Genomic DNA, 16,749 nt, shown 5'->3' with positions numbered 1-16,749 from the left:
TGACTTATCAAAGTCTACTGTTACTTAATAGATTCACCCTTTTCCCAGACAAGGCAAAGTTCTTAGAAAACTCAACACCTTCCTGACTTATATGCCATTCTTGTCAGGCATTTTAACTGTCTCTACATTTCACCTCAAGACATTATTGTTATTATTATTGCTTTATATTGCCAGTATTCTTGTATATCCCCTGTCCCCATATTTACCATGTTCGTTGTCTTTCTTTCTTTCCTGCATCTTTAACTTCCTGATATTAGAGAACTCTTTTTAGTACTTCCTTTAACTCAGGTCTGATGGTGAATTCTCTTAATTTTTGTTTGTCTGAAAATATAATTTTTAAAGGATATTTTCATTGGATATATAATTCTAGTTTGGTAGATATTTCCCATAGCATTTTGAAAATGGTATTCCATTGTTTTTTGGCTTATTTGTAATCTATTATCCTCATGAAAAGTGTTAAGTGGAATTGGAAAAAAAGAACATGTGCCTGGTAACTTCAATATGTAAAAGTCCCTATGTACCTCTTGTTTTCTATTGCTTTTTTTATACTACATTTATTTTTTTTTTTATCCCTGCTGTCTTCTCCCTCATGCAAAATTGTTTGTAGTAATAATTTGAGACCTAGGATGTTATCTTCCTCAAGAGATTTACAATGAATTATGCCAAGTTCCTGGGAATCTTGGCAACCCAGGGTCACCTCCAAATGATTTAAAGATGGTGGTAGTCCCTGAAAATGCTTATCTCCTTTCTGGTTCTCCTTTTCTTCTAAGCTGTAATGGTTGGCTCCCAGCCTGATTCTGAACAAGTAATTTACCGCTGTCCCTGCTTGCTGGGCCCTGGATTCTCATCTGTATGCCTTTAAGTGCTTATTCTAGGCTGCAAAACCATGGCCTAACTACTTCATCTCTGTCCCTAGGGGAAAAGCAGCCCCAGCTGCCTAGCCATTTCCCTAGTTCTCATCCCTCCCCCAGATCCTAGCCTGGTAATTCGTTATTGTTAACTGTGAGATGCCCACATGCTTTTTTAAAATTCTTAAATAGCCTTTTAAGTTGTCCTAGAAGGAAAGTTCATTAAAATTGTCTAACATATCAATACTGATGACCTATTTAGACCCAGTGTTTCATATTCTTAGCGAAATTCTGTTCACACAAAACTTAAGAACCTCATGGGTAAAAGTATGACTGCTTTCAGAGAAATAAATTTTACATTTTTTAGAATAAACCATCCCAAAAACGCAATTTAAGTTTTTCCTGTGAGCACCGTGCCATAGAAGGGACAAGTTGCCTGTCACCTATTGTTAGTACCAAATATATCAGAGCTATTTGGTTCACAAACCAACTGATTGCCAAGAGTGAGAGTGAGGATGAAAGTGTTCCAGGAAAACCACTTAGGAAAACAATGCTTTTTCTTTTTATTATCTAATTAATTTTGCATATTTTATTTCCCAGCAGATATGCAGCAGTACAAACTTCATTTTATCATCAGTCATTAAAAAAGCACGTGTGAAAAGGAATCCATAATAATTTTGAGAAAGGTTCTAAGGAACTTGCCAGGAAAGCAGAATGGCCATTTAATCCCATGTTCTACATCCGGCACCTATGAAGGGCTCTACGTCAGCAACATATGGCCCCTTGGTGAGATGAAGTCCAAAGATTGTTCTAGTATGGCCTGCAAGCTATGAATGGTTTTTATATTTTTAAAGGATCATGTGCACACACACACCAAAAAATCAAAGAAGCATATATAACATATATTATCTAACTCTTTATAGAAAAAGTTTTGATCCCTATTCTGTATCATCTTGTTCAGCCTTATGAAGATGCTGAGAATTTTACCCTATTTGCAAGCTAACAGTTTATCCTGCTATAGTTTCATGGATGGTGGCAGAAGACATGAGACTCTAGGGTCAAAAACAAAAGACTTTATTTTTCACAGTAATAGTAGTCAGAAATAATCAGCATTTGCATCAGTTCCCTGAGCCCCAATTCCCACAAGGCAACAAGAAGAGAGCCAGGTGAAACCTGCACACACAGTGGCTATGTTACAAGAGAGGAATTTAGGGAACCTGAGCTTAAGGAACCTGAACCTTCCTATAATGGGCAGTGAGCATACCTGCTCTCTGCTCCCAGGGAGACATTATCTCAATCTTCAAAGGTTGATTGCTATACAAACATTCAAAAAAAAAAAAAAAAGTCTGAAACAAAGGCAATGTCTCTGCTTGCAAGACACATAGAAACACAAAGAATCCATGGAGAATTGTCTCTCAATAAATCTAAACTCGTTATCTAAAGCATGTTATAATAGCTTTATCATTCCAAAAGTTGACCTGATCCACAAAAGTGTTACAGTATTTTCTTAAAAAGCAGAGGAAATAATATATAAAGAGCTATTTCTTTTTTTTTTTTTTAAACACGGTTTTATTTATTTTTTATTTTTTTTAAAATTTATTTATTTATGATATTCACACACACACACACACACAGAGAGAGAGAGAGAGAGAGAGAGAGAGAGAGAGAGACAGAGACACAAGCAGAGGGAGAAGCAGGCTCCATGCACCGGGAGCCCGATATGGGATTCGATCCTGGGTCTCCAGGATCGCGCCCTGAGCCAAAGGCAGGCGCCAAACCGCTGCGCCACCCAGGGATCCCTAAAGAGCTATTTCTAAAGGCAGTTTAAAATCCTAACATTTAAAAAAACAATTTTCAGCTACTTTGATACTTCTGATATTTAAAAAGGTTTATTTCTGATAGGGTCCAGTAACAAATTATATTTACCTCCTAACTAACTTCTAAACTGACTCCTACATTTTCTTTAGTGGAGGCATAATTTAGTGTTCTACTTTTAATACTATAGTCCAAATTGTTTTTTTCAAGTTATCCTAGAATTTAATAATACACATCTTAGACAAGAAACTTAAACATGTTAGGAACATTTTCAATATATGATCTAACCAGTATTATAGTTTTACTTAATTTCTAGAATTGGAGACAAATAAGTAGTTTTTTCAAAAAACTGTATATATATGCAAGTGTTTAAGTAAAAATTAAGATGCTATTTAAAAAATTCGTAAGAAAATTTTACAAGGCTATAAACTAAATAACATTTAGTTATATATTTAACAAGATGTGTTTATTGAAAATAATAAGCTTTGTGATATTCAGAATCTTTTAGAAAATTTGAATCATCTTCAAACGTCAGACATGGGATGGTTATAATTCCTTCAGTTATTAAAATTTTTTTAAATTTATTTACTTGAAAGAGAGATAAAAAGGGAGAGCATGAGCAGAGGGAGAAGCAGACTCCCTGCTGAGAAGGGAGGTTGATGTGGGGCTCCAACCCATGACCTTGAGATCATGACCTGATCTAAAGGCAGGAGCTTAACTGACTGAGCCACCCATGTGCTTACCAATATGAAACTTTCTCAACCTCCAAAAGTATGAGGTCCAGTCTAAACTGGTCTGATGGTTCTATTATATAAGCCTGAGCTGAAGAACTCTGGAGAAAGCAAGGTTAGTTTGAGGCAAAATGGAATCTAAGGTTTCCTACTAGGAATTATCTGGTCGCTTTGAGTTCCTAACCTACTGAACAAAAGTCAAAGATTTGAGGTTATACTAGCTAATTTTGCACAATAACTTATAAAAAGCTTTAAAATATATATGAAACAAGAACAAAAGCTAAAAATGTCTTGCGTGGCTGGCTGTTTCCCACTACTTATAAATGATACTACTTATTTGGACTTGTTCAGTGTCTTATTTCAATTTGAACTGAACTAGAAGTCATTTTAGCTTAGAACTAGGTCTGAGGTAGGTTCACATAGATTATTTCTATATATGCAAATAACTCATTTGGATGTCCATGTTTTGAGGATCTTCATATATCTGTTATCTTTTAAATATTCTATAAAAGTATCTATTATAAGTTTTCTAAAGCAATGTAAAGTCCATATAAAACAATTTCATTTCATTTATTACAAGCCAAAGTTTAACCATGAATAAATTGTTATAAGAGATGCTGGAACTTCTGACAATATTTGATATGGTATTTCAGATCAAGTGAGGACATATAAATTGAAGGAAGGTTGGAGAGAAAGTATTCTCTAACTTCTTAGGGTACATACTTTATGTCTGATAAGATACTGTCCTTTACTAATAATACTTTTCTAATCACTGACTTTTAAGACCTCTGAAGGAAGAAGGAAATAGTAGTCATTTAAATGTTAACCACATTTTAGTTTGACAACCAAAACTGATTAGCTTCATCTTATTCACAATCTACACTGGTTCCTAGAAGGATGTTCACACATATGTCTTCGCAAAAAAGAAAAAAAAAAAAAGCTGAGCTATATGTGAGCTAAATTTTGCTGTCTATAAATTTACAAAGCAAGTGACAATACATGAAATAGCTTTCTACGCAATTTGCAAGTTATGTACAACATGAAAATCATAAATAAGATTAAAACTTATGTACAGAAAGTTATAAAGTATATAAATTAATCACAGAATATGAAAAGTATTTGTAACACATATTAAACAAAAATATTAATTTCTTGAATTTGTAATAAATTTTACAAATTATTGAGGGAAAAAATGCAACATCCAATAGCATAATAGGCAAAGGATATTAACAGAGAATTGACAGAAAAAGAAAATGGAATCATGCTCAACTTCATTCATAATAAAGGCAAACCAAAACATATTATATTTTCAACTCTCTGAACAGCAAACATTAAGAATTTTGACAATATACAATACTGACACACTGTCATTAACTAAAAGGTAAACCGACACAGCTGTTTGGGGGCAATTTTGCAGTATATATCAAAATCTAAAATGTTTATACACTAAGAACCATAATTCTGTAGTTACAAATATACCCAATGAATAAGCTCTCAAATATTATAAGGTATATATAGTGTAATATATTTAAAGATCCATCATTGGTAAAAATAAAAACTTAGACATGATCTAAATATCCATCAATTAGTCTGCCTGGTTAAATAAATTATCATATACTCAACAAATGCAATATTATTACATTAATAATAACTGTACCTATGAAAATACATATAAAATACATAATGTACATATCAAAATACATAATGTATTTTAAAATTGTGTATCAATATATATCATCCACATTAAGATACCTTTTTAAACTAATGACCAGAAAAGAATCAGCTTCCATCCTTTCTAGATGGCATTTTAACTTTTATAATAAAATACAATACTATAACATTTGCTTTCCTCACTCAAGAAACTCTTTAGCAAATATCTGAAGGGATTATAAAGAATACTAAAAATAATACCATTTTGGTACAACCAATTTATTTGGACAACAGTTTGTCTTCCATGGTTTGTCATCTTCTATTGATAGATGATGACCTATCAAATCAAAGGTAAAGAACATACCCTGTGAACCAGCAATACCCTCCTAAATATAGACCCTACAAAAACTTACACACATATCCACCATGACATGTATACTAAATTGTTCATGGCAGCAATGTTCATAACAGCAAAAACAAAAATCTGGAAACTACCTAAAAATTCATTAACAGAAGAATGGCTACATCAATTGGGGTATATCAATACAAGGTAATACTATAGTGCTGGGAAAATAAATATACTATAGCACATACAACAACATGGATCAACTGCACAAACATATGCTGAGATGAAGCAAGAGACAAAAAAAAACCTTTAGTATGAACCTATTTATATTCTGGTTGGGGATATATATGTATATACAAAAACAAGGAAATAACTTCTCAGTCTATCTGGGAGTAGGATAAAATGATTATGAGCTAGAAGGGGTATACCTGGGGTTGGGCAATGTTATGTTTCATGACTTAGATGATGACTTATACAGGTATTTGCTTTGTAATTCTTATCAAAATATACACATGTCTTAAATGCTTCCTATGTATATATATGTCATAATAAAAACTGCAAAAATAAAATAGGCATTCAAAACTATTCTGCATCAAAACCACAGTTCACAAAGACCAACACTGATTCCAAAGGATATCTTATCCTAGTCAGCAAGGAGTCAAAGGCTTAGAGAATGAATTCTAAGGTTTGGTCATTTATACTCCCAAAATAAAGTACAGAGAGAACGAATATGTAAGTGTGTTCAAACCATCACGATAAATATCAGTACCGGTACTGAGAATAGATTCTGTATTTAGATGAGAAGATAGAATTATAAAAAAAAAAAAAGATAGAATTCTGATTCTTTCATTATTAGATCTTTAATATTCATTACTGAATCAGATATTGGTCTTTCCTTTTCAAGAATATTATATTTCTTGATGAATTTACTTCATAAGTTGCAAATCTTCCTAAATAATCATACTAACGTATCCTTCCTATCATCACTGCTCATATTTACCTAGCCTTCACAGAAAGAACCTGAGAGCTGAACAAAGAAGTATAACGCAACATGTCCAGAGACTTAAAATCACCTAGTTAAAAAATCTCTCTTCTGAACTCATGCACCACGTTCAAATATATGGTGGCAGACACAGTGAAGAAGGAGGAAGAAAAGATGTGAATTGCTACAGCACGCGCAGAGCACGCGCGTGCACACACACGTGTGCTATTTTATAAAAGGAAAACCACTTAAAAATGTTAGCTATGTATTGATGCTTCTAGGTACATTTTCAGTTTCCATGTTCAACATAACTACCATTTTAATACTAGTATTAGGATGTTTTATAGTCCTTTAAAATGCATGTTACCTACTCACTGGCAGGACTCCTCTCATCACAGAAAATACCAGAACTCCATGGGTTTTGACTGTCCACATGAGTGCCCAGTAAAAGATATTTTGGAACCTGCTATGCATAGTGAAGTGTCTAAATCTTGGTCAAGCACATGCAGCATGCATGTGCATTTGTGTGTGTGTGTGTGTGTGTGTTGTGTGATGCTAAGGAAATTGCTTGTTTTCCACTCTCTAGTTCCCCCTTCCCACTGACTGAAAAGTAGCTAGAAGTGAAGCAAGTGTCTCTGATCCATAGATAAGAGCCTCCTTCCTGAAGAAAAGGCAGGGCTACCTGGCAAGATTGAGACATAACAGTTCTGGACTGTTGTCTGAGGAAAACATTTATGTCGATATTACTTAAAGACTGAAATTTGAGGGTACTGTTAAAGTATATTCTAGCATTAGAACCTAAATACTCAGTTAAATTATTTGTAGAACACTAAATCATTGTCTCATACAAAAGCAAAAATAAATGTTATGAGAGTTAGGGGATTAAAAATAAAACCATAAATTGAAATACGTACATATTAATTTTATGTACACGACCTTGTAATGGCAAAGACCTGTCTAAACATTACATCAAAGGTAAAAATCACAAAGAAAAAATACTAAAATACTTGACAGCAATACATTTTTTAAATAATTAAATGCTGACACTACATGAACAAAATTACAATGCAAGTGACAAATGGAAGAAATACCAATTTAGTTTAAGGTTTATTTATTTATTTTTTTTAAAGTTTTATTTATTTATTTTTTTTATTTATGATAGTCACAGAGAGAGAGAGAGAGAGAGGCAGAGACATAGGCAGAGGGAGAAGCAGGCTCCATGCACCGGGAGCCCGACGTGGGATTCCATCCCTGGTCTCCAGGATCGCGCCCTGGGCCAAAGGCAGGCGCTAAACCGCTGCGCCACCCAGGGATCCCCTAGTTTAAGGTTTAAATGTGATACATAGAAAGCTCTTAAAATTGGTAAGAAAAAGGCAGAAAAATGGTAAAGAATGTTGTTTATATACTGATTCTTGTTACAAGCCATGAGAACCAACTATGGTTAATTTAAAGTGATTTAACTGGGAAATATGAGAAAGCTAAAAGGAGGAACTGGATGCGAAAAGAAAAGTAGTTCCAGAGGGTTTTGGTAGCATGAACTACTTATACAGTTTTCCCTGAATGCTGCCAATGGAATAAATGGGCAGGTCCCTGGAAGCAGACATAGGTGGACGACAGCACAGAGCAGGTCAGCTGGGAAGTGCTCTCAGAAGATACACCCATAAGGAAACAAGGAAGGCAGTACTGGGTAGAGAGAGAAGCTGACTTACCAGGAGGATGGAGCTAAAGCCTCAAGCCAATCCTACAGGGTATTCATTAGAGTAGTCCCAAATAGAAGCAATGGCGTTAGTATAGTCTCTTTAGCCAGTCCTGCCTTGGGCTATGCCCCTCTCCCTTGCAAGGCAGTAAATTAGTAAGGGAGGCAGTGAGGTATGTGCAGCTAATAGCCCCAGCGACTGGACTTATTTTCTGACTTGTATCACATCATCCAAAATTCAAAACTCTTAGGAGAGCCAGATGGCCTATTTGTTAATGTGCTTGCAAAATGGCTGGGGTAGGCAAGGTCCCTGAATATTATATACTTCAAAACTGCACAGAGAGGTCATTCCCATACCCAACCAAAAAACCTATTTATGCTATTACCAGAACAAGGCAGAATGGAAGCCAGACTTTTAGGATACAGCAACTTCCGACTATAGATTTCAATAGGCAATTCATAGATACATATGAATTATATTATATAATACATGTGAATGATTAATATTAGGAGTATATTTTAAGAAGTTCACCCTCACCAGCAATCAATGATTGAAAATTAAACTTTTTTTTTTTTCTAATCATACTGACAAAGAAGATCCTTCTCAGAATTTGTAAGGTTGGTGGAAGATAAGCATTCAAGTACAATGCTGATAGAAGAATACATTGATACAAACTTTGGAAAATCAATTTTGCAATGTATGCCAAAAGTTTTAAAAATACACATACCTTGCAATTTCACTTCTAGGAATTTATCCTAAGGAAATAATCAATTATGAATAAAGATATATGCACAAAGCAACTCAGCATTTCTTGCTATAGTTATAAAGGAAGGAAATAAACTAAACATTCAAAAATAGGATAGATTCAGTAACTTATGATAAATCCAAATGATGCAATATTATGAAGACATTAGGAATCATGCAGTTGCAAGATATTTATATATGCAGAAAGATGTTCATGTTATTGGTAAATTTTAAAAATTACAAAAAAAATTGCTTAAAACCAAAAGGTAAATGTTATTTTAGGGTGACAGTATTACACTTCTGTTTTATTTTTGTTATGACTTCTGTATTAAATATATATTACTTTTATAATTAGAAAAATATTTAATTAATGAACCTCATAAACATGACATTTTTAACTTATATTCTAGAACTTCAGGTCTTTGGATTGGTAGAAACAGAATTATACTTTTAGTTCAAATTTCTTAAAAAATTAAAAACAGCTTTTGACTAATCTAAGAGTTGCCTTTCAGGGCCAGACCTGAAGTCGATGTGATAGTCCAGTTTTATGTAAAAACAATTTCTTGTACTGTCAAAATCTGTCTTCACTTTTACAATCATCAGCTGTTGTTGTTGTTGTTTTAATGGGGATATTGAACCTAATAGTTTTGGCCCATATTTAAAGGCAGATTAAATTGCTTGGAAAGAGTTCAGAGGAAAGTAATAAAAATAATGATGTACTTAGAAATTGGGTTCTATAATGACAAGTAATAGGAAATCATTTAGAAACTAAAACGAAAAGTAAACCTTACGTTTTATGGGTTACTATAACCTCTGAATAGGACAAGAGGCAAAAACTTGAATTATTAGAAGAATAATTTAGTTCAGCCATTAGGAAGAGTGTCCTGTTCTTAAATAAGTATTTGAGTCTTTATTACATATTTGATACTATGGTTATAAGAGCTTATAATCATTAGAATGTGTTATTAAGGAAAAAAATAGTTTTTTTGGGGTGCACCTGGCTGGCTCTGTAGGTGGAGCATGCAATGCTTGATCTCAACGTTGTGAGGTCGAGCCACAGGTTGGGTGAAGAGATTACTTAAAATTTTTTTTTAAATGTGTTTTTAAAGAATCAGTGGTAGAATAATTGTTCCGTTTTTCAAGGTAGTGGGCTTACTTCATAATTCTTAAGATTCCTTCCATGTTTGTTTGCTTGTTTATTTTTGTATTTCAGGCATCCTAAAAAATGATAAAAACATACTTCAATTATAGTTTTTTGAAATTGAAAAATGGATTAATCGTTAATGAATATAATAGAGGATAGAAAATTGGAGAATTTTTTATTCACTATTCTCATGATTAGTGAAGGTGATACAGGTATGGAATTTAGTTATGGGATACAATATAATATTTGACTTCCATAAAGGGGGGAGGAAATTAAACTATTAGGGTGTGTATTTCTAAGTGTTGGTGTTTTATGCTGTTAACCTCTACTTTTTGTAAAGCATAATAAATACAGTGAATAAAGACAAAACGTTACTACTGCATACTTTAGTATGCCGCAATCATGCATTTAGTTTATAATGGTTTTGGTAACAAGCTACCAGTTTTAAAAGGGCCCAGTAAAAGGAATTAAGTGGATTTAAGGTGAACATGGGACAAATCCTCAGTCTAGGTTATAGTTGCATCTTCCAAATAAGTGGCAGCAAGATGATACCAACAACTGCTTTAAAATTACAAACTCTGTGATAGAAAAAAGGAGCTTATATACTACTCAAAATTTCACTTAAATGCCTCTCAAAAACAAAACAGGAAGCAAAATTTAAAAACTAAATAGGACACATCCACAAAAAAGATATAATTTAAAAGTCTTGACTGAGTACTGTTTCTTTTTTTTTTTAATAATATATTTTATGTTTTTATACATAAGGACTTACCATGTGCCCCTCACTGTTCTAAGCACCTTACAGGTAGTAGTAGTAAGTGATGTAATCCTCATAAGTCCATGAGGTAGCCACCATTATTATCCCTAATTTACATGGGTGAAAACTGAGGCAAGAGGTCACACTAGCCCAAGTCATATGACTAGTAGCCCCGGAAGCCAAGATTCAAATCCAAGCAGTCGGGCCAAAGAGACCATGACCATAACCACTAAACTATTTTGTAAAAGTCTTTGCTTCATATATTAAAAAAAAAAAATTAAGATTTATTTATTCATGAGAGATACACAGAGAGAGGCAGAGACATAAGCAGAGGGAGAAGCAGGTTCCCTGCAGGGACCCCACTGCGGAACTCAATCTCAGCACCCCGGGATCATTACCTGAGTTGAAGGCAGCCGCTCAGTCACTGAGCCACCCAGGCATCCCTCATATATTAGTATTAGACAATGATTTTGAACTTGAAAGTTTGCAAATATTCATAGCCCACAGAGTTGTAAGTATTAAATCAGTACAGACAGAAAATAGCTTTTCCAATACAAAATCTGAGTGAAAAGGATTTCCTTGACTAGCTTTACTTCCACGTGTAAGTGGAAGCAGATAATGAAAAAGAAATTAAGACTATGTTTTTAAAACATGTTTTGTAATGAATTTATTGATTGGATAAGATTTAAATTCAATAAAACCTTGAGCTGTCTTTTTTTGAAAGCTGTAACTCACAAATAAAAATTTTTAAAGAAGAATGTTATTGAGACTTGGGTAAGAGAACAAAATTATGACATTAAGAGCATAAAAAAACTTCTCTAGGTTAACTTTTTTTTCCATGATAGGATAATTACTTTGTCAAGGGAAGTATAACTGACCTAATCTCTAAGCAGGATACCAGCTAGTAAAAAAAGAAAACCATAACCAGATAGAATATGAGCACACACAGCGCCATCTAAGTAAAACTCACAGTAAACAAGAACAAAAACCTAAAATGCTGACTTTAAAGTTTCTATGTGGTTTTGTACCTCACTTGTTCTAAATGTGCAGATATGAAGAGTTGTAGGTTTAATGTAATTGATGTCTCCTTTTAGGATTTTTAAGTATTAGTTAACTGACATGCTTGGAATAACAACCTAAGTCCCTTCTAGTATTAAAACTCGAAGTACCTGCCATACATACTAGTAAAAATGTAGACACATACAGTGCCACAGACTGACTTTTTGGCAAAAGGGGAAAGTGAGCAAAACGTTGGGAGTGCTTCATATCACAGATGACTAGTCTCTCCTCGAATGACAATTTAGTCTCTAAATTGACACGTGGTAAATCTGATAACCAAATACTTGCCAACCGTGAAATAAAGACCTCTCCTGACAGTGTTTCTATAGTTTTCCCATGCACATTTTGACTCTATCCCAGGAGCCCTTGCTCTCCCCCCATTACCCTCCCAGTGTGTTGGCTAATATATTTACCAAATTCAATATATTATCACTTTTTATCTTTTTCCATTTCTTGGCCCAATTTCACTCAGCTGATCTTACTTCAAAAATGATTTCATCTGGTTCTCTTTTCATCTCTCAGGCCACTCCACCTTTTATCTAGTCCTTACACATTCGAATTATACAAGGCTGGACTCTAGGCCTTCTTTTTTTTTTTTTTAAGATTTTATTTATTTATTCATAGAGATGCAGAGAGAGAGAGAGGCAGAGACAGGCAGAGGGAGAAGCAGGTTCCATGCAGAGAGCCTGACCTGGGACTTGACCCAGGGTCTCCAGATCACGCCCTGGGCTGCAGGTGGCGCTAAACCGCTGCGCCACCGGGGCTGCCCTAGGCCTTCTTTTGAACTCTATACTTACACTGTTCAATATGGTAGCCACTAGCTCATGGGACTATTTAATAAACTCAATAAAATAAAATATATATATAATTATACAGTTCCTCAGTTGCACTAGACATTTCAAATGCTCAATAGCCACAAGTGGTTCATGGTCATTTGCTGTATCAGCATTGATACAGAACCACTGCAGAAAGTTCTATCATACGGTGCTGCTTTATATCATCCTGCTGGAGTGATCTTATTCATGTCCATGGTGTCAGTTATCTATTTGCAGAAGACTCACAAATTTGTACTCTGTTGTACAAGCTTCTCCTCTGAGCCCAAGACCTATGCGGCCAAATAGTTTAACTTTTCTATTTGGATGTCTCAAAAGTATCTCAAGCCCAATATGCTATAGGCTAAATTTCTCATATTCATCTCCAAACCTAGTTTTAGAATGTTCTTTTTCTCACCAATGCCGCCATCATCTAATCCCAGGTAAACAAGATAGAAAATTCATCCTTTGTTCTCCTTCATTCCTTCAATCCATTTCTAAGCCCTTTGAGTTATCTCTAAAGTATCTCTCAGATTTTTCCCTTTCCTCATTTCCTGTGCATCCACCACAATGTATAGCTAGATTAGTGGAGAAATCTCCCTGAATTCAAATCTTGATTTTGGCTAAGTGACCTTGGAGAAGTTACTTAACCTTTTTTCCTTAATAGAGTTTTTCATCTGAAAAATGGGAGTAATGCTATAATTTTCTTCATGTTGTTGTAAGAATTAAGTAAGATTATGAATGCAGAGTTTAGCATCGAATCCAGGACATAAATTCCACATAAATGTGAACTACTAGGACTGCTATCATCTCAAGCCTGGATCACTGAAATTATATCCTTTCTTATTCTTGCTCCAATCTTCTGTCCAAGAGAAGACTAGAGAGACTTTTAATGAAGTTAAATCTGATCAGTCCTCATCTCCCTGGAAAATCATTAATGGTTGTACAGGGCTTTTTAGAATAGAGAGATTCATCTACTTTTTTCATTCCTTGAGCTCTATGCTTTAACCAAACTGGGTTTGGTTAAAAGCTCCTTAGTCAGGCCATGTTCAGTCCATGAGGGCTTTTGCTAATAATATCTCCCTTTTTTGAACAGCCTCCCCTGCAAATTATCATTCATCAGACCTCAGCTGAAAAGTCACTTCCTCCCCACTAAGTCTGGTCCCTCTATTTTGCATTCCCATTGTACCATGCTCCTCTCTGCCCTAGAAGTTCTCAGTTTGCAATTACACATTTATATGAGTGACTATTATTTATTACTACACGTGTTTGTTTCCTCCAACAGACATCTCAGACTGAGGTCCTGATATGCCTTCTATCCAAGCCTGCATCATTCACCATCTCCCCCATCTCAGAAAACAGCAACACTATTGAGTTGCTCAAGCCAAAACCCTTGATCTCTTTCACACTCCATATCTATCAGAAAATTCTATTGCTTCCCCAGAATTCAACCAACTCCCTCCTCCCCCCGTTTTCACTGCTACCCATCATGGTCTCAAAGCCATATTACCACTTCCTGGACTGTTGAGAGAGCTGCACCTTGACACATGTTCTTGTTTCTTCCTCTGGCCTCACCATTCATATTTTTGTATATTTACAAAGGCAATTAGATTGATGCTTTGAGTATATGTCAAATCATGTCATTCCTCTACTCATACTCTCCAATAACTTGCAATAACAATAGAGAGTGAAGTGACCTTCCCACCCAAATCTGTATGTAGAAACCCTAATCCACATGACTGTATTGGAGATAGTGCTTTTGGAGATTAAGATTAAATGAAGTCATAAACGTGGGGCACTGATCAGACAAAACCGGTCCCCTTATAAAAAGACACCAGATTTCTTGCTCTACCATGTGAGCACACAGTGATAAGACAGCTGGCTGCTAGCCAGGAAGAAAGCCCTTACCAGAAGTGACAATGCTGGCACCTTGATCTTAGACTTTCCAGCTTCCAGAACTGTAGGGAAATAAATTTCTAGGGCAGCCCGGGTGGCTCAGCAGTTTAGCACCGCCTTCAGCCCAGGGCCTGATCCTGGAGACCTGGGATCGAGTCCCACATCAGGCTCCCTGCGTGGAGCCTGCTTCTCCCTCTGCCTGTGTCTCTGCCTCTCTCTCTCTCTCCTCTCTGTGTATTCTCATGAATAAATAAATAAAATCTTTTTTAAAAAAAAGAAATAAATTTCTATTATTTAAACAATCCAGTCTATGGTACTGTGTTAGGACAGTCCAAATTAATCTACCATCTCACTCAAATTAAAAGCCAAAGGGATCCATTCTGGTCTATCATGCCCCCAACCTCTAAACTCTTGCCTTTGATTCTCCCCATCCCTTAAGTAGGCCTATAGGCCATACTGGCTTATATGCAATTCTATCAACATGTCAGGCATGCGTTCAACTTTCATTCTGTTTTTCTTCTGCTTGGAACACTATTTTCCCAAATATACTTATTTCTTACTACCTCAGTCAAATGTCAACTTCTCAGTGGTGCTTTCCCATGACAAATCTTACCGCCTCCATGTCACAGACATATCCCATTCTCCTTCTTTTGCACTCACTACTAGCATGCTACGTATTTTATCCATTGAACTTTATGGCCTATCTCTCCCCCGCCAGTCTATAATTTCCATGAGAGAAGTGACTGTCTGCTTTGCTCACTGCCATATTCTCAAAATACAGAGCACCTCATAGTAGGTGCCTACTGTTTGTTTATCTCAATGAATGCTGAATTCCAATAGCTACCAAATCAGCTTCAGTACTGCACAGATCAGCTACTGAGGCAGCAATGCTCCCGTAGGTAGGAACAGCACGTCTTAAAGGACCACCTGATTTTTCTGGCCTCTCCTGGTTTCCTTCTACAATTACTAGAAGGGGGACTTTAAAGACTGTGGCTTCATGATCTGAGAGTGGTTCCTTCCTATCCTCATTTTTTACAATAGAAATGATTAAATTTAGAAGGAGCACTGCGAAGGTCAAACCGGATCATGAATACCACACCTTCTTGAAAACTGGTTGCCACTTTCTTCGCGGCATTTCCAAACATCTCTGCGAACCCTGTGGCTCTGAATACTTCCAGGGTTCAGCAAAGGAGGATGTTTATCCCCGGCAGTAAAACTTTAAAATACATAAATACAGATAAACAAAAGACAAGTGGTGGAAGAAGCCACTCGTTATCTGTTTCTACGTGGGGCTGTGGATAGAATTTAGGTTAAAAATACATTCTGCTGCTAAGAAAGCTGCAGATTCACTATATGCCCCTCCATTTCACAGAAGAGGAAACAGGAATTCTTCACACCCCAAGCCATGCCGAGAGTTCCCGGTTAGCGCTCCGCGGTCAGTCACTGCCCTACCGTTCGCTACTGCTAAGCATTCACATCTGAGCTGAGCTTCCCATTATTTTTTTGGAAGTGCCTCGAGTTAAGAATCGTCTTGAAACTATAAGGTATCACAACTAAGCTCCCTTCTCACCTTCAAACATCACAGCTTTTAAAATAAAGGTGTCGTCGAGGTGTGGACACACCCACTGCATCTCCGCGGGAGTGTTTCTGGTCATGCAAATCTAACGCGGCAGGGCGGGGAGGCGGCCGCCTCAAAGGCGGCTGAGAGGAAATCCTGCCTCCTCCCCCAGGCTCAGGCCCGGAGGGACAGCGGACAGCGGCCGCGGGCCGGAGCTGCGAGCCGACCTCGCCTGGGGGCGCACCTCGCCGGGCGGTCCCGGAAGCACCTGCGGGCCCGACGGGAAAGCCCCCGGCATCACCCACTGGCGCGAGGGGGAGCGGGGCGCGGCCGGCAGCTCGAGCGCCGCCACGGGTACCACACGCCTGGGGTGAAGCGGCCCCCGAGCCCTGCAGCATCTCGCGAGATCTCGCCGGCTCAGCCCCAGTACTGCGAGCTCAGAACTTAAAAAAAAAAAAAAAAAATTTTTTTTTTTTTTTAAAGAAAGAGAGAGGATTGGAGAGAGCGAGCGAGCTCCTGGTGCCTCCGCTGTGGCAGCAACTGCCGCGGGAGCATCAGCCGTCCGGCGTGCGCCGAGGCAGGACTCGGGCGCCCGCCCGCGCGTTCGCCCGCCGGGCCGGGCCGGGCCGGGCCGGGCGCCGTCCGCAGCCTGCTCTGACGAGGCCCGGGCTGTCGGCCCATTGACGTGCAGCCCCAGGGGCGGGGAGAGA

At 37.0% G+C, this 16,749-nt stretch overlaps 1 protein-coding gene across 1 annotated transcript in view; it reads right to left on the bottom strand.

Moving 5' to 3' along the window:
* The window catches only part of LOC129494536 (non-histone chromosomal protein HMG-17-like), a 123,118-nt gene extending 106,712 nt beyond the window's left edge, over nucleotides 1-16,406 (bottom strand). The window contains exon 1 of the mRNA XM_055301451.1: nucleotides 16,052-16,406. Within this exon, the coding sequence (XP_055157426.1) occupies nucleotides 16,052-16,136 (85 nt within the window). The 5' untranslated portion in view covers nucleotides 16,137-16,406. The remainder of the gene's footprint in view (nucleotides 1-16,051) is intronic.
* Nucleotides 16,407-16,749: the final 343 nt, after the last annotated feature.

Source organism: Nyctereutes procyonoides, unplaced genomic scaffold, assembly GCF_905146905.1.
Source record: "Nyctereutes procyonoides isolate TBG_1078 unplaced genomic scaffold, NYPRO_anot_genome, whole genome shotgun sequence".
In the NCBI taxonomy this organism is placed as follows: domain Eukaryota; kingdom Metazoa; phylum Chordata; class Mammalia; order Carnivora; family Canidae; genus Nyctereutes; species Nyctereutes procyonoides.
Note: the sequence above shows the minus strand (reverse complement) of the source record. Positions and strands in the feature narration are given on the sequence as shown.